The 18781-nt window shown below is 39.5% G+C and overlaps 1 protein-coding gene across 1 annotated transcript in view; it reads left to right on the forward strand.

The window, feature by feature from the left end:
• The first annotated feature begins 1040 nt into the window (after positions 1-1040).
• The window catches only part of INSR (insulin receptor), a 152598-nt gene continuing 134857 nt past the window's right edge, over positions 1041-18781 (forward strand). Inside the window, exon 1 of the mRNA XM_063455443.1 lies at positions 1041-2223. Within this exon, the coding sequence (XP_063311513.1) occupies positions 2094-2223 (130 nt within the window). The 5' untranslated portion in view covers positions 1041-2093. The remainder of the gene's footprint in view (positions 2224-18781) is intronic.

Below are 18781 nucleotides of genomic sequence, written 5' to 3' on the forward strand. Positions count from 1 at the left end.
TTATATTGTCTGTTTTTCTACACCTCACTACCCAAGATTCCAATCAGAAATGCATCTGACTTATGAGTTACATTACAGTTGTTCTCATGTAACTATATATATATTTTTTTATCTGGAATGAAAACGTGTACGCATTTTATTACAGGTTTCTAGCATTTTTTTTTTTTAATATCAACCTGGGAAACAAGATTGAGATAAAAAAAAAAAAAAAATATATATATATATATATATATATATATATATATATATATATGTGGAAAATCTGAAGATATACATAATATATCACAATGGACTTGATATAATTAATTCTAATATCTAGTTTCTAGCATCTAAATTAGCATAATAGCTCCCGTGCACTATTACAAAGCAGACTGTTATGTTTACCCTTAATTTTTGAAGTGAAGACCTATATAACAATATATAGAAGTATATAAGAAAAGTGATACAATTATAAGTACATACTGAGTGGTGTACGTGCATCTATGCGTTTATCCTGTCTAGGTGTGCAGATCAAATTCCAACAACAACCAAAAAAAAAAGTCTGTGAGAAACGACAATCACACTGAGGCTGTAAAAAGGGAACATTTTGTTTTTTTTAACGTATTTTTTTTTTTTTACAGCTAGTTCTTCCTTGATCTACTCCACGCTGTGACATTTGTTGTCAAACGGTCAATTTATTTTTTAATTCACACAGAACATGCTCATCTACTGCACACATAAAGAGTACTCTGGAAGCCAACGTAAAATCATTTACAATCCAGACAGATATATATAACTATATATATATATAGAGCTGGTGTAATTTTTCAGTAGTTTGTATAATCACTATCAAGAGAATTAGTTAGAGCCACCCCCTATCCCTTGATTTCCCCCCTTTTTCCGTTTTCTCCTCTGAACGTTTTATTAATATTGTTATGAAGGGGGGTTATTTCTCTGTCAATGCGAGGCACAGACTCCCTTCCACTGTGATTCCACTCCAGATATTGCAATAGCCCTTTCTCCTCTCCCAGCTGACTAACAGTTCTTGTTTACTGGTTGGATACTGGTGGAAAAGGGGGGGGGAGAGACTTTGCAAGAACTAGTAACATATATGTGTATATATTTTTGTACAAATCTCGATTTCTGCATAGTTTTCATGGTTTGTTTCCTATTTACTTATTTTTTTTTGCAAGATCTTGGGAGCAGACAGAAAACAGGAGGTGAGAAATCTGAAGTGTTTTCAACTATCAGTTCTAGCTCATAAATGAGGATTTGTTTCTCCCTGGAGGGGTGAAGACATTTTTAAGCGATCATACGCTGGGCCCCATTTAAGAATTCACACATGCATTCTCAAGTCGTGACCAGTGCAACTCTGCATTGTTGGTGATGTGGATAGAACCCAAGATTGATCAATCAAAAGGAAACGTCTTTTCTCACACTCCTTCTAATTTTGGGGTGGAAAGGGAATAATAACAAAGAAGAAGAATTAAAAAAAACAACAACAAAAACCAGGATTTTTTTCCTTTTCCTGTTGCAACAAAGAAAAAAAAATCAGGAAGTTATTTTTGTGACATACTCTGGATTACTTTTGAGGATTTAATGCAAATATTTTCCTGTGATTAGTTAGAAGGAAATAAGGAAAAAAAACTTGGCGCTGGGCTCCAGCTTTACAAATCCTATATAACCAGCCCCCCTGTTGTCGAGAAACGATTGGAGGCTCTAGGATTCAGCAGATCGGCAAAAAGGAAATAGAAAAAAAAAACATCTTCAAGAAACCATACAGTATTCCATCATTTCCACCTCCCCAACCAAGGAAAAAACGAGGTTTTCCCCACTCACAGAAAGAGTGTGTTAATTGTATGTTGCTGCCGTCTCTTTCTTATCAGTGTGGACATTATTTCCCAATCGAAGCTGCTCTCAGAAATCATCATGCTGCCACAGTGTGTGAGCTGTCAAGATCATATAATTAAATAGTATATACAGAGTTCTATCCAGGGATACTACTGATTCATTGTTGTATTCTTTGGAGAGAGAAGAATAAAAACAACACGACACCTTCCGTCTCTCTTACTGGGAAACCTTAATATACTAATATTGAGAGAGAAGGGTTAGCCATGGGACAAAGTGTAATAGGGGGTGTGGGGTACCCCAATAATAACCCCATTCCCAAGGTGGACTGGAGGTTCCTGCTGGGAGTTTTCGCCATCTTAAGTATGATGTTCTGTGGCCAAACCAATGGAGAAAGTGAGTATATTAAAATAGAACTTTGCGTATTCTAACATTCTGTCTCTTTGTCTCTCTCTCTCTCTCTCTCTCTCTCTCGCTAAATATGTTTAAGTGTATATGCATGCATAAACGTGTATGTAAAGCCTATCTATAGACAATTATTTGCAGTTTATTATAGAAATATTGTAATGTAAATACAGTATGTATATTCAAGGCTATGCTTATACCCAAACTCAGTAAAAGGTTTTCAAATATATTGTGTAGCTGGATACACAAATCACATCCACTATGCATAATATTATAACCTGACATTTCGGTAGATTATTATCATTTTAAATATTTTAGTACCAGACTGTGTTATTCTATTCTCCAGCCTGGATATGTACATGTTAATGTGACTATTAATGGTTTCTCTAATGCCGTATGTGTGCTGACCGTGCAGCTTCGTAGTTTAACGTCGCCTGGACGTTTCACACCGTTTGCTTGAAGCTTTTTATAGGCTCCTGCATAACATGTATACGTGTGTGAGGATCTAGGTGCTTTTTTTGTAACTTGGGCCTCGTGTGTTACGAAGACCGGGGCTTTGCTTGCTATGTGTCGCCCAGTATCGGTGAACCTGAGCGGCGCAGCTAAAATCGAGGCTGGCTCGTGCTGCGGCGCTAATAGTAGGCCTCACTAGTGGTTTCGGTCAAGATTGTAAACAGTGCGTGGGGAGGGGCCGTGGCCTGCTGTGAGGCCGCCGCCTCTCACGGTGACAGGCGGATATACCGTCAAATTCTAACACTGGAATGTATGAGGCCCGGATTAGTCTGACACGTTTGCTTTTATCACAAATAGAGAATGTTTCCAAATTCCCCATTTAGTCCCAAAATGTGTAAAGAAATATTGTTAGGTAGGGATGGGGAATATCTTATTTTTGTTAAAAAAAACAAACAAAAAAACCCAAACAAAACACTAGCTTGATCTCCCTGTTTAAAGTATATTTAGAGAATGTTCGCACATGCTGTTTCAGAATAAAATTGATTGGAATCATTGTTTTTCTAGATAGTTCAGTGTGTGTGTGTATATACAGTGTTATTTCCTAAAATACTAATTTAAGCAAATTAAAAACCAAATGGCAACGTATTGTCACAAATAACCAAACTGAGACATTAGGTGTGTTTTCTTAATTTTTACCATTTGGATTTCAGCTAGATAGAGTTAGGAAAAACACGGGACAGTAAACTGATTTAACATTACCCATTTAAAAAAAAATGTTTTATGTAGTACACAAATTGAGATTCTATCATTTAGATACACACAGCAGCCCTCTCCCTGACTATCAGTGTTAATCTGGTAAACAAAATATTGCAGTGTCACATATTCCAAAATTATTACTGTGGGAGGTAAAAGGAAGGAGCTTACAATTTGAAATTGTGGCTAAAATATCTGTTAAGGAAAACTGTTTCTGATTTTTTTCTATTGACTTAAATGTATGGAGACCATGTGCACATTTTATTATTCTAAAACAGAAAAAAAAGTTTACAGACACTTTTAATTTTCCACAACAGCTAAATGTTTAGAGCCACCACATGCGGTTGTGGCTTTTGTTATTTTTTATTTTTTTCATAAGACTCTTAAAGCAGAACTTTCACTTGTCTAGAAACCATTGAATAAAACATAAACTTATGTTTAACCCCTTAAGGACCAAACTTCTGGAATAAAAGGGAATCATGACATGTCACACATGTCATGTGTCCTTAAGGGGTTAAAGGAACACTCCAAACATCATAACCATCTACAGCACACTGTATTGGCTATGGTACCTATAGTGCCCTGGCTCCCCATTAATGTAAGTAATCAAACCATTTTCTAACACTTTGACAACTAACTTGGAGTTAGCTCTGCACCAGTCATCTCCCCTATGAAAGCCAGGAGCTCTCTGCAATGAGCTATGTACAGTGGTGGAGGGTTTAGCTCACTGGCTGAGAGTGCTCAGTTGATTTTTCTAAACCAATGAGACATTAAATGACAGGGTTCAGCTCAGGAGAGCTAATGGAAGCTTCACGGCAGAAGCTTTCCTGTTCTCCATCAAGATAGTAACTGGCGCAAGAGGTTTGACTAACTATAATTTTAGGGCTCCAGCATACTCTTGGCACCATAACCACTAAAGCACAGCATAGAGATTATGGTGCTTTCCTTATCCTTGTTTTCTCATATGATGCTTTTTCTTTTCATATAGTATGTTAAAGATTTAGCAAGTGACAACGGAATTCAATCTAGGCAAAGCCATTATATACATGGCAAATGAGAGGGAGAACAGAAACATTGTGGTAGGTGTATCAAACTGTTCCACACAGTTTTACATGTACTTTTCAGTGAATCTTTGGTGCGACTTATAAAATCTGTAAGATATTTTCATTCTACTTTAAAATCAACTTGTATTTCATTCACTTAATATCAACGTCAAATTGACATTTTCACAGGGAATCAAACTGAAGGCAGAGCCAGTTTGACTATTGTTTTTAGATCAATTTGGGTCACATCTAAAACAAACCAAAACATGAATATCCTGATGTGTCTTCTTCAACAACGCTTATTAGAGGAATGTAGAAGTCCACAGAGAGAGGAAAAGAAGATGAGAGGACAGTTATGCCCCACATAATAAGTCTGCTTGAAATGATAAGAAATTAAACTCCATGTACATCTAATGCTAGCACTGATCTTATTGCATATGACATCACTTGCATGCATTTTCACATCCTACTTTCATACAACCAATGTTAGAAATATGGAGGCCTTATGGCAGGGGATACGATGCCATCTAACTTTTTAATGTTTGTTTGGCTTAGTTGTGCTGTAAATTCAGTCTGCATCTGCCATGCATTGGTAAACCTGAGAAAAAGATAGGTGTGCTTCTTCCCTTTTACATTTCCACCATCATGCAGTCGTCACGTAATGTAGATCTGCCACTGAATAAGTAGAATATTTTTTAACTACAGAAAGACAGCATTCCACATAAAGGGGCAGTTATTGTGTAGGAGACTAGCCATTAAACATGCATTTAGCTGTAATAAATATCTGAAATTCTGGTATACATACTTTGCACACTGTGTGAAGTGAACCTTGAACAGAGTTTGGTCTCACGAATTACCAAAATATCTGTTGCAAGGAATTTGTCTTGAGTACAACCTCAGACTTTTAGTGTGGTCACATGTTCAAAAACACGAAGTATTTAAGAAAACATATTCAGTGTTAGACATATTTCAAAGTATTGTTTCTCAGAGGAGCAACACAGCTTAAAAAAAACACTCCAGGAACTATGACAATTTAATTGGAATGAAGTTGTTATGGTGCTAGGAGGGCCCTGGAACATGCTTACCTTTAGTTGTTAAGCTGTTCACAAATGGTTTAACCTTAAAGTCTTGAATCCAGTGCCCTTTATCTCTGCTCCTGCCCCTTTGCTTCTGTGGGATTCTTTAGAGAGGTAGCCTTGGACAGGGGCTCCTCTGATTGGCGGAGAGCTACAGCTGATGCTCTAAGCCAATCAGCGGCACCTCTAATCTCCAGATGCCCTCTGCAATTTTCCGTATACTTATAAAAAATAAATGTGCTGGCAAATCAGCTATCAGGCTGATGTTGGCTGTTAATGCAGTGTTAGGCATAGAGCACTGTGATTCTCATTTATTCAGAGTGCTAAGCAGAGCCTGGTACGTTATATTGATTGAATGAAGGGGTGCCTGGCTGCTCTTTTCCATAGAGAGCCAGGCAGAGATGCTAAGGACACTTAAGAAATGTAGGGAAGATGGTAATAGGTAAGGGAACTGGTATCCTCTTCTTCCTTGGGCCTTCATACACAAAGAGATCAGTTTTGCATGGAGACGGTGCTAACTTATAAATTACCGTATATACTCGAGTATATGCCGACCCGAATATAAGCCGAGGCCCCTAATTTTACCCCAAAAAACTGGGAAAACTTATTGACTCGAGTATAAGACTAGGGTGGGAAATGCAGCAGCTACTGGTAAATTTCGAAATAAAATTAGATCCTAAAAAAATTATACGAATTTGAATATTTATTTACAGTGTGTGTATATAATGAGTGCAGCGTGTGTGTATGAGTGCAGCGTGTGTGTATGAGTGCAGCATGTGTGTATGTGTGCAGCGTGTGTGTATGAGTGCAGCGTGTGTATGAGTGCAGTGTGTGTGTATGAGTGCAGTGTGTGTGTATGTGAGTGCAGTGTGTGTGTGTTGCAGAGCCTTGGTGGGGGGTGGGCAATTTTATTATTATTTTTTTTAATTATTTTAATAATTTTTTTTATTATTATTTTTTATTTAATTTAATTATTTATTATTATTATTTTTTATTTTATTGTATTATTTAATTTTTTTTTGTCCCCCCTCCCTGCTTGATACTCCCTCCCACTCCCTCGTGGTCCAGTGGATGGGCACTGTGTAGGAGGGGGCTGGCAGAGCTGTTACCTCTCCTGCAGCTCCTGTCAGCTCCCTCCTCCTCCGCGCCGGTCCGTGCAGCTCCCAGTGTAAGTCCCAGTGTAATTCTCGCGGGCGCACTATGACCCCGCGGCTCTCGCGACACTTACACTGGGAGCTGACAGAGGTGCTGAACGGACCGGCGCGGAGGCGGAGGGAGCTGACAGGAGCTGCAGGAGAGGTAAGTAAACGCTCTGCAGCCCCCACAGCCCCCAGTCTGTATTATGGCAATGCAAATTGCCATAATACAGACACTGACTCAAGTATAAGCCGAGTTGGAGTTTTTCAGCACAAAAAATGTGCTGAAAAACTCGGCTTATACTTGAGTATATACGGTATGTGAAATAATGTGTATGACATAATTCCTGTTAGTTGCTGATTGTTTAATACCACAAAGAGATCATTACCTCTTTTAGAAGCTAAATATTGAGCACTTAGAGTAGTCTGGGATTTACTGCATAGTAGGGTATTAAAAGTCAGTGTTCTGAGGTGGCAACTTCCTTCCATTATCGTAAGGTGGTTTTTGTGCTTGGTACGTTCATTTAATCCAGTGACTTTATATATTCTGCAAGAGAAAGTAAAACGGGAAGTAGAGCAAAACTTCTTTAAGCCTGCTGTCCATAGCATGCGGAGGTTAAAGGTACACTGCAAGCACCATAACAACTTAATTGGAATGAAGTTCCCTGGGCCTCCCCCAAAGTCTGAAGACTAGTGCCTGTTGGCTCTTCCCATGAACATGCATTGCCAGCCTGAGGTTTCCTGATTCAAACCTTGGACTGCAACAGATGGTCATGGGAAGTGCTAATGGAACTTCATTCTGATTAAGTTGTTATTGTTCGTGAAGTGTCCCTTTTTAATAGTAATTACACATACGAATGGTTTACAAAAATGAAAAAGATCAAATAATAAAGGAAATGAACAATTCAAAAAATAAATAAAGGGAATTACATGGAATTTATATAGTCAACTCCAGTTATAGACAGTCATTAGATACATTAATTAGATATAGAAAAACTACATACATTAAACTTGTTTAGTTTAAAGCAGGGGTAAGCTACCTTTGGCACACCAATTTTTTTGGACTACATCTTCCAGTGCTTTGCCAGCATTATTGTTCTAATAGCATTATGGGTGATTTAGTCCACAACAACTGGAGAGCTGAAGGTTGCCTGCCTCTGGTCTAAAGATACTATATATTTCCAGGTTACAAATTTTATATAATACTGTGAAAAAGATGTGCACTGTGTGTTCATATGCAAAACAAGTTTTGCTTTCATCTTCTCGCTTTGTTTTCCTTAGTATGTTTATCTAATATTACAGATCTCCTTTTACTGCCTGATGAGGAGACATATTTGTATACATTTTTTGCTTTTGTTGCTGCTTCCAGTGTTAGTACATACACTAAGTTCATAAAAAGATGCATGATTTCAGACAAGACTTTAATTTCAAGAGTTTCAATTGTAATATCGTGAACAAAAATGCTTGCTACAACTTTGTAGCTGAGAGTTTATTTAGCAGTGACGTCTTCTAAGCGTACAATTCTATAACTTGTTTCTTGTATTCGTGCTGAGAGATAACTTGTACTCCCTGCTATTTTATCTGTGTTGGCTGATCTTCCCTCCTGAGTTTATGGCTTCTACTTGTGATATTTTATTTACACTGACAAATTTTGTTTGTTCTTGTCATTTTTTTGAGAGTCAGAAATATGTGAGTTTGTGAACGCATATTTATCCTGGGGATATTTGGGAATTTGTCACAGTTGTCTTTATCCCTAACCGTACACATAGGCAAGTTTGAACAGGTACTAGGGAGATACCACCTGATGTGATCTTCTACTGCATTTCCAGTACCATAAAGCAGAGGAGACTAAGAGCTAGACCCCTAGCTAAGCATCATGGGAAATGTAGTAATACAACACATGGGGTGTTCCACAAGCCTGAGTTAAATATATATGCCAAAAGTTTGGAATTGTATTTTTGCTACATATGAGGGTGTACCTTTCGCTGGACCCGAGTTAAAAATATTTGTCAATCATTGGGAACTGTAGTTCCGCTGCCACTGAAAATTGTCATGTATGTTCAGTAAATACACTATTTAAAAAAAATTCCCAAAGAGTGCTCCTTATTGGATTTTTGACATTTACAGCACCAGGGTATCTTTATTAGTTTTTTGTTTTGTTTGTGGTTGGGATGAGTGCCGGACCTCTCTTCTGAGGGGGGTATGTATGTGTGTGTATGTCAGTGTTTCTTTCCAAATGATTCACTACTGTTAGTAAAACTTTTCAAATTATTTATCTACACAAGTTCTCATAAATTTTAATGGTGACGTCTGTAGATATATAATTCGAAAAGTTTTCCTAACAGTATTGAATCATTTGGAAAGCTTATTAAATCGAGGCCTTTGTACTTGTTTTTTTTGTGACAAATAATTTCTGGACATGGCTAGTTGCTAAGGACCTGAAATTTTGATCCCTGTATTTATTTTTCTTTTGTTGCGTAAAGGAACACTGTAGCGTTAGGAATACAAACATGTATTGTCCTAGTGCATATTTAGATTAAAGGGATACTTTAGTGCCAGGAATACAAAGCTGTATTCCTGGCCCTATCGCTCCGCCTGTCTCCCCAATCCCTGGTAAATATACGGTTAGAAACCCTTTATTTACTTACCCAATCTCAGTGCCAATGTCCTTTGGTGCTGGGTCGAAGCTCCTCCGACGTTCCGCGACGAGCAGGCTCTTGTGTGCCAAATGCCACTCGTGCATTAGACCTTCCCATAAGAAAGAAGTGAAACAATGCTTTCCTATGGGGAAAAATATGATGCTGGGTGTCCTCAGGAGGACGTCAAGCATCAGATACCAGACCAAAGGTCCGCTTTGATTCAGGAAGCCCTCTAGTGGCTGTCTGGTAGAAAAACTTGGTAGACAGCCACTGTGGGCAGACTTAGTGCAGCAATGTAAACATTGTAGTTTCTCTGGAAGCACGAGGTGCAAAAGGGACACTGCACCCAGACCACTTCAATTAGCTGAAGTGATCTGGGTGCGTACAGTGTCCTTTTAAGTGTCCCCCCCTCCTCCCGTAGTGCCATCCCGGAATCCTAGAGGTGCAGCTTCCCAATGAATGTTCAATCCAATGCTCCTCATAGAGGAGTACTGGGGAAAAGGTGTGCATCCAATTAAATGTTTCTCACAGGGAAGCATTGAATCCAGTGTTACTCTCTGAGCTGCATGACATGACTGTTGTTGCTGAGGACTTGACTCTAGTGGCTATCTGGAAGAGGTGCTTTTAATCCTGCAATACAAAACTGCAGCATTTACATGCTGATATTGCAGATGTTACCGACAAGGCTGCTGAACCTAACGTTCATGGAGTGTAGGGATTTTTTTTAGAGCAGATACCGATACTGATAATCTGTGAACTTTCAGGCCGATAGCCAATAATTTACCGATATTCTGTACATTTACCATTTTGAAAAAATAAACTATTTCTACACAAATCTACTGTTAACTGAACATGTTTATTATTTATTTTTTTGCAAATCTTTTTTTTTATTAAGGTAAATGCACAAAATATACATGCCAGTCAGAAATTTTTATGTTTTCAAGAATATAAGTATGTGTAGGGGATGCAGTGAGAATATTTCATTAGTGAATGCAGTGTGTGTTTGTGTAGTGGATGCAGTGTGTGTGTGTGTGTGTACAGGATGCAGTGTGTGTTTGTGTAGTGTGTGTATAGTGAATGCAGTGAGTGTTTTTGTAGTGTGTATATAATGAATGCAGAGAGTGTGTGTTTGTGTAGTGTGTGTATAGTGAATGTAGTGTGTTTGTATAGTGTGTTTATATAATGAAGAGTGTGTGTGTGTTTGCTTAGGTATGTAATGTATGTAAAATGGGGGAGGGGGGGCATTTTTATTTTATTTTGAAAAAATATATAAAAAAACTTTTGTCCCCCCCTCCCTCCTTCTTACTTGGCCAGGGAGGGGGGATATGGCATTCCCTGGTGGTCCGGTGGCATGGACTGTGCAGCGAGGGCCCGCAGCAAGCTCTTACTTACCTTCCCAGCAGCTCCCTTTAGCTCCCCTGTCGAAATCTCAGCGTTGACATGGCAACCCGTGGCAACGCTCTGACGGCCACGGGACTCGCGAGATTTAGCCAGGGGAGCTGCTGGGAAGGTAAGTATGAGCTTGCTGCGGGCCCCTCAAGTCATGGACCCAGCGGTCCTAGTCTGCATTATCGTCAATATCGAAATCTCTATAGGCTGATACCGATATTGCCGAAAATACCGAATATCGGCCGATTATATCGGCCAGACCGATTATTGGTCGATCCCTAATGAAGTGGTCTAGGTGACTTTAGTGATCCTTTTAATGGTAGTCTATCACAAGAATTTCATTCTATCAAATTAAGGATTATATACATCATTATGTAGTCTAACACAGCATTACATTGTTTCATAAAGAAGTTAAGGTATGAATTATTGTATGTTCTTGACTGTTCTGTTCTTGGTATATTGGTATGTTCTACTTATGATTAATTATCATGATTACGTTTGCTGTTGTGAATGCAAATAAAAAATAGGAAGCCGTTCTACCATTTTTATTGATTTTTAAGTATTAATGTCTTGTGGGCTATGTTATAAAATGAACCTTTGGCTTAATTAAAGCAAGGATATCAATAACCCAAAGACTATGCATGAGTTGGCAATATCAGAAAGGAGAATGGCTTGTCCTTGTGATTTATAAACTTGATAAAATTACACATTTTTACCTATTGTATAAAGCTATGGTCGACGTGTTACGTTCAAAACTATTTAAAGGGGTACTACAGATACCCAGACTTCTTAATCTCAGTAAAGTGGTCTGGGTGCCATGTCACTGTCGTATATAAAATTACAATGTAAAATAATGCTATTCTACAGAAACCATAATGTTTACATTGCAGGTTTTAAATGCCTCTAATGGCTGTCACACTTACAGCCACTAGAGGAGCTTCCGCAGAAATAGCAGAGTAAACCAGGCTATTTCAATAAGATGATCTTATAGCCACTATCTGATTGGCACAACTCTGCGTTTTTGTTTTTTTGTGTGTGTATTAACCTCCCAATACGTTCCTATGGGAAAGCATTGGATTGGCTTAGATCATCAAGAATGATAATCTCTGCCAATGAGGTGGGGCCAGTTACAGAGAGAGCTGTGGCATAGGATGTTTTTCTGTCTCTCCCTCTCCTTTTTACAACTCACGTTTCTTTCTTGGGACTATTAAAGGTAGGGCTCCCCTTCTCTATATTTTGTGTTGCTCTCCCAACTAGGACTTATAGTCCTCTCCTGTCTATATTGTTTAGTGAATGAACTTGTATGTTTAACCTTCAAGCTCTTCCAAAGTGGCAATGACTCTGTAATGGTTATACCTCTGTCACAGCAAGAGTTAAACAGCTTACTGATTTCCTTATTATGACACAAGTTAAGTCAAGTCATTTGATTGCAAATGCTAATATTGTAAACAAGTCATTGAGAGTTTAAAGATGAAGGTAAGTTAATATTTACTGTAAGATTGCCTGGAAATATTCACATTCTTTAGCGTATAGATCCCTTCTCTTGCTTTGTAGTTTTTCCGATATGTCTTATTTTTTATTTTTTTGCTTGTTTTATTTATTCAGTTAACAGCTCTAATATTGCACTCTTTTGTTCATTTGTTTCCAAGAACATGGAAGATGTCCATGACATGCATTTCTTGTGCGATAATTGTGTGATTCATGACGTAAATATATGCATGCATACTTCTTTGTGTGCATTAATAGACTGAAATCCACCAGCATTGGGTTCATGAAACGGCCTTCTGGTATCAAATCAACTTACCTGAATATATGAAATATCAACTGGGTGTGATTTTGGAACACCAAAATGGCTTAATTTAAAGGGACACTATAGTCACTAAAACAACCTTAGCTTAAAGGAGCACTCCACACCAATGGAGCACTTCAGTTTGCTGAATTGCCATTTGGCTGTGGAGTATCCCTTTAAAATCCCCAGTTATAAAAGTGCCAATTTGACTGTGAAATTAGCACTTTTATATTTGAAAATAGGAACACCTTCCACGCTGGGGAGACTCACTTCCTACTTCCGTTAGCAACACTGAACTAACGGTAGTAGCAGGTGCGTTCTAATAGAGCACGCCTGCCTTACGATATTGGCTGCAAGAACTGCTCGGTGGTCAGTTCTTGCAGCATCCATACCATCTCCCCTCCATGTGTCAAAGTCCCCATCTCCACTCCTGTGCCTGCTGACCTTGCGGTGTGCCGATCTACAGGTAGAGAGCACAGAAAGTGCTCTCATTGAGAACACTTCCTGTCAGTCCTGGTAGAGGAAACTGAAGATCCTCTACTCGCGGATTGGCACACTAAAAGGTCGGCAGGCACAGGAGGGGAGGGGGGACTTTGACACAGGGAGAGGAGAGGGTACTTTGACACATGGTGGGGAGGGTGGACGACTTTGACACAGGCAGAGAAGGGGAGTGGGGGAATTTGACACAGAGGGGAGGGGGGGCTTTGACACATGAAGGGGAGGGGGGACTTTGACACAGGGAGATGAGAGGAGGGGTAATTTGACACCGGGAGATGAGGGGAGGGGGACTTTGACAAATGGAGAGGAGACGAAGGGGACTTTGACACAGGGAGAGGAGGGGAGGTGGACTTTGACACGAGAAGGTGAGGGGGGATTTTGACACATAAAGAGGAGGGGGTATTGAGGCACATGGAGAGGAGGGGAGGGGGATGAGACACATGGTGGGACTGGGGGGAGGAGGGCACCTGAAATAGAATAGAAACAGAGGGTTCTCTATGAGAAGCCTCTGATTGGACAATTCTCTGTGAAGTGACTGAAAGTCACTTCCTGTGAAAAAGGGGAGGGCTTACAAAAGCTGCAGTCATAGGAACTGCATCTTTTGCAAGCTGTTTTATGTATGTATTCATTGGGAGTAGACTAAAATTATGCATTCATGTATTCATTGGGGGTATAGCTACTGAACTGTGGTTTTCTTTGTCTTTTTCTTTTTCAAGTAAAGCAGTTTTGGTGTATAGATCATGCCTCTGAAGATTCACTGCTCAATTCACTGCCATATAGGAGTTAAATAACTTTTGTTTCTGTTTATGCGGCCCAATGCACATCTCCCCTTACTGTGACTAACACAGCCTGCATTAAAAAATGGTTTCATTTTAAAACAGATGTAACTTTAAAAGTTTTTATCTACTGCTCTGTAAATTGAACTTTAAATACAAACATGAGGCTACTGCAGGGTCTAGCAAGCTATTAACAGAGCACAAGATAAGAAATGATAAATTAAACAGCATTTGCAAAAAGGAAGTGTAAATATTAGAGGACTTTTTACAGAAAGCGTTTAGGAAGGATGTGTAAGTCACATGTAGGGAGGTGTGCATAGTGCTGCATAAATAAAGTGATTTTAACTCTTAAATGGCTTGAGCAGTGACACTACAGAGGCATGATCTATACACCAAACCTGCTTCATTAAGCTGAAGTTGTTTTGATAAGTATAGTGTCCATTTAAAAGGAAAACATGAAACACCTTAACCATTACAGCTGCTGTTGTGGATAGCAGGAGTGCCTCCTGAGGAGTCAAATCATTTGCATGGTGATGTCCATTCAAATGCTTCTTATAGAGAAGCAATATTGAACAAATGAGCACATTTGAAAGCTTTAAAAGCAACATACTTGAAAATGTATATTAGTGATTTTTTTTAAAAAACTAACTAAATACTGGATTGTGTACAGATGTAATGAATAAAATTTATTGTGATTTAATAGGTCTAAAATATGCTTACCTAAAGGGTAGAAGCGAATTGATTCAATGTTTCAGCCTTTCATGTATGCTGCTTTCCACTAGCAGACAAATAACAGATATAAGAAAGTCAACATATTCTGCTTCATCACACAGGAGGGTGCTTTGGGATAGCAAGCAATTAACATGTGAGCTAACAACAAGTAAGAAGAGGTTCCAAATTAATTCCTCTTTTCAATAAGTGTGCAGAGAGGCTGTGTGTGTCACACCAAGTTGAGGTGTGACTAAAACTGCAGACATAGTTTGGAAATTTGTAGGGTAGGGAATGGCTGGGAGCTGGAATATGACATCACTCTTGCCCCAGCATCACTACGTGCAGGGGAGCAGAGAGGAAGTGCAGGAAGATTAGAGAGCAGCCCCACTGGACCCCAGGGAACGATCCACTCAGCTCTCTCAAAGTTGTATGTATTTGTCAGAGTGTGTGTGTGTGTCTCTGAGTGTCTATCAATGTGTGTGTGTGTGTGTCTGTCAGACGCTGTGCAAATCAGCATCTCCTGCATTGAATTTGTGAATCTCTATGAGGAACATTTAGCACCTCCATGCAGAGCTTGGAGTTGCTGAACGTGGGTACTGCACACTGTGCAGCTCTGATCTAGGACTTTAGTGGCCGTCTAAGTGACTGTCACTAGAAGTATTACTAAGCAGCAATCTAAATACTGCCATAACAACTACATTAAACTGTAGTGATTCTTAGGGATGCATCGAAATTTTGGCAGACAATTGATAGAATCTTCCAAAAATTACACCCATGTCATGCTCCCGGGGTGGGTGATCAGGAACGCAAGGTGTGTTGGGGATAGGGAGCGTTCGCTGGGCGGACCATTGCGGTGAGCTGGCTAATAACGGCGGGCGGTGCGGAGCATGCTGGGGCAGTGAGAGGTGATAGCAGGACACACAGTGCGGGTAGTGTGCACACTGAGCAGACCCGTGCAGAGAGCCGAGCATACCAGCCGCCATGTCATTCTGCTGCCCACAGCTGCTCTACGGCAACCAGGTAACGGGAGCGCGCATCAGGAACTGCTACTGGGAACATGGGGGTCAGTGTGCATAGGTGCCAACACTCCCGTCTTTACCAGGACAGTCCCGTACTTTGGGGTACTCTTGCAGCAAATGTATGTACTGGGGGGTTGTCCCACATTATAAAATCTGTAGGCAGATTTCAAAATGGAGGAGAGGACTGGGCAATAGGAGAATGCATAGAGCTCTTTAACTGTGTTATATGCCTGGTTCATTGGAGTGGACAGGCTTTCAGTCAGCCTGGCCAGACTCTTTAAGCGCAGACTAGCCCCCCCTCTTGGCAGGCATAACAGCCCGCTTTGGCCTTCAGCAATCTCTCTGCCTACCTGCAAACTAGGAAACGTTGGTAAGTACAGTATAGTGACATTATAACATTATGGGCAGTGTGTGTATAGTGATATATTATCATTATATGGGCAGTGTGTATATAGTGATATTATAACATTATGGGCAGTGTGTGTATAATGATATAATATCATTATATGGGCAGTGTGTATATAGTGATGTTATATCATTACGGGCAGTGTGTATAGTGACATTATATTGGCAGTGTGGGTCTATGACATTTGGGTATGACATTCCCCCCCCCCCCCCCTTTTTAAATGTGGTGTATATAATAATTTATGACTGGCAACCTCAGCAGTATAATATGTAATATGAAAAGATCCCTTATTATTTATTTTATTGGCTTGTAGTTTTTCATATTAGATTCATTAAGAAAAAACTATTTTAAAATCATTTGCAGAAAAATAGTCATTTTCGGTTTTGGTTTTCGGCCAAGGGCATCCTGAATTTTCGGTTTCGGCACAGAATTTTCACTTCGGTGCATCCCTAGTGATTCTGGTGACTTTAGTGTAACTTTAAGAATTGCATTAATTCTCGTTGAAAATTAATCTTTGTTAGGTTATAAAAAAACTGGCTCTTAACTTTTTAAGCTGACTCCTAGATTCCAAACAAATTTGTGAAGTCCTGACTTAGAGGGTTAAACTTTAAGTGCCCAAACCACTACATTTTAATGTGGCGGCTTTCATTCATAGAAGCTCTGTCCTTACTCAGATTGTAAAAGAAATGGCAGTGTTTAGATTTGTCTGAAACATACTGCTATCAGACAAGAGAAGAGAAGCATCAGCTTGGCAGAATGCATCTATTGCCACAAATGTGCCATTTGTCGTCACTACATTTCTATGAACCGCATTGGGGTGGACAGAGATCACTGGTCGTTACAGTCGGATTGAGGGAGTAGTTTCTGGCAAGAGCAGATTGTCCTGGTGCTGGATTACTGGTATTGGTATTTGTGTTTTTAAAAGTAGAGGTGCCATGAACCTAAAACACAAAAGGGAAGCTGTTAATGTTACAAATAAATGCGTTTATTTATAATGTTAGTGTTCCTTTAATAATATTTGGCTATGGTGGTCACAATTGCTAACCTGCATATTGGATTATGTAGTGCCAGTGGATGTCCGTAAACTCTTGAGGGCAGGACAACTGCCACCAGCTGAAAAAAAGGGGGTGAGGGGTAATGGGCACTCTTAACTGATGCACAAAGATATCCAGGGCATGGGAGACTGGCAACCTCTCATCATGCTGCGTGTCACTTGAGTATTATCGGTATTCTACCATTGGTGTTAAAAGGTAAGAATGTTTGATTATGAAAGTAACACTTTTAAATACCACTGCCTTCCAGGTTGGATATATCGGTGTGACTGACGAGAGGACTATGCTGGAAAAAAAACTATGCTTTTCTGAAACTGCTCCTTGAGATGCCTTCACTGTAGTGGTGCCCCTTTAAACCTGACCCTACAGTCAAATTTTATCATTGCTGTTTGTGAGAAAAGCAGTGGAACACTCAAATGTTATGAATAAATATATTACTTAGGTGACAACAATCACAAATTTGCCAGGACAGTCCCCCATTTTGGGCTAGAGACCCAGTAAAAATAGGCCCTAGGGACCTGTCGGCCGATTCAAAATTCAAAAAGCAAGAGAGTGCGTCATCTGTGCTCCGTGCATGGTGTGCCTGAGGTGGCAAGTTGTCAATCAGCCTGACCACCAGTTGGGTGGGTGGGTACATTCCCTTGACAGGTGGGCCAGCACCTTGCACAGTGCTCTATGCAGTTTGCTCTCTTCCCTGTCTAACTCCATCTCAGAAGGTTGGCAGGGAAGATTGGCAGGAATGATATTAGTATTACATTAGTAATATTAGTTTTGGGGCAGTGGGCTTTTGGCTGTTAGGGTGTTTCTTAATCCCATGATTAATTAATCTAAAAAGTATGTTTGTGCTTACTTGTCTCAACCTGGAATTTTCAATATGCTTTGAAACATTGTGGGGTTTATACCTTATAAGAGCAACAATGACTTTTGCGATGTGGACATTAGTATATTTTTCTGCTTCCTCTACTAAGTGACCTTGCCGAATAAAACAGCAATAGTGCATTTGCAGTGCTCTTATGATGAGAAATTCTTAGAATAAAATAAAAGCTTTAAATGGTAGTTCATTATTTAATGAGAGTAATATACAAGTTGTGGAGAGGGTCGTTTTTTTTCTTTCTCTAGTACAGAGTATGTTGCTAAAAGCCAGAGCAATTTGTGGTATATTGGCTAGTTTACTGTTTACCATGTTGTTAACAGCTTCACAATTAATTATATATGTGTGACATCATAGGATATGACATCGCAGGATGTAAATCACAAGTAAAGACATTAGAGAAAAAAACATTTAGAAAAGAGACAATTCTGTAATTTACAAAAAAAAAAATAAAAAAAAATACTTACAGCTTGATTCTGCTCTGCAGTTTAAAGATATTACTGTCCTTTTGAGTACTCACTTGATGTACCCAGCATCAGGCAGTCTGTGTCACATCCCTGTGTGCATCATGGATAATGTAACCATACAAATACACAGGTTTAATTCAATAAACACCAAATTGTAGTGAATTACAAAATGTAAGTTAAAGGGACACTCCAGTCACCATGACAATCTAAATTAAGTTGTTAGGGTGCCAAGATGCCCTCAGGCCGCATTCTTATTTTAAGAGATTGGTTTAACCCCAAAGTGTGCCGCCAGCACCGATCTGCAGGTTCCCCAGGCACCATCCAGTTTCTTGATCTCAGTTTCACTAAGCATGGAGTATAGCCGGGTAGGGAAGCTACTGATTAGCTTAAAGCCATCTTTTTCTCTTTTCCTTTATCAACTCCCATTTATCTGTCTTTCCTCCTGTGCAATCCCCAATCTGTATCTTTCCT

Source organism: Pelobates fuscus, chromosome 5 (genome assembly GCF_036172605.1).
Source record: "Pelobates fuscus isolate aPelFus1 chromosome 5, aPelFus1.pri, whole genome shotgun sequence".
NCBI lineage: Eukaryota > Metazoa > Chordata > Amphibia > Anura > Pelobatidae > Pelobates > Pelobates fuscus.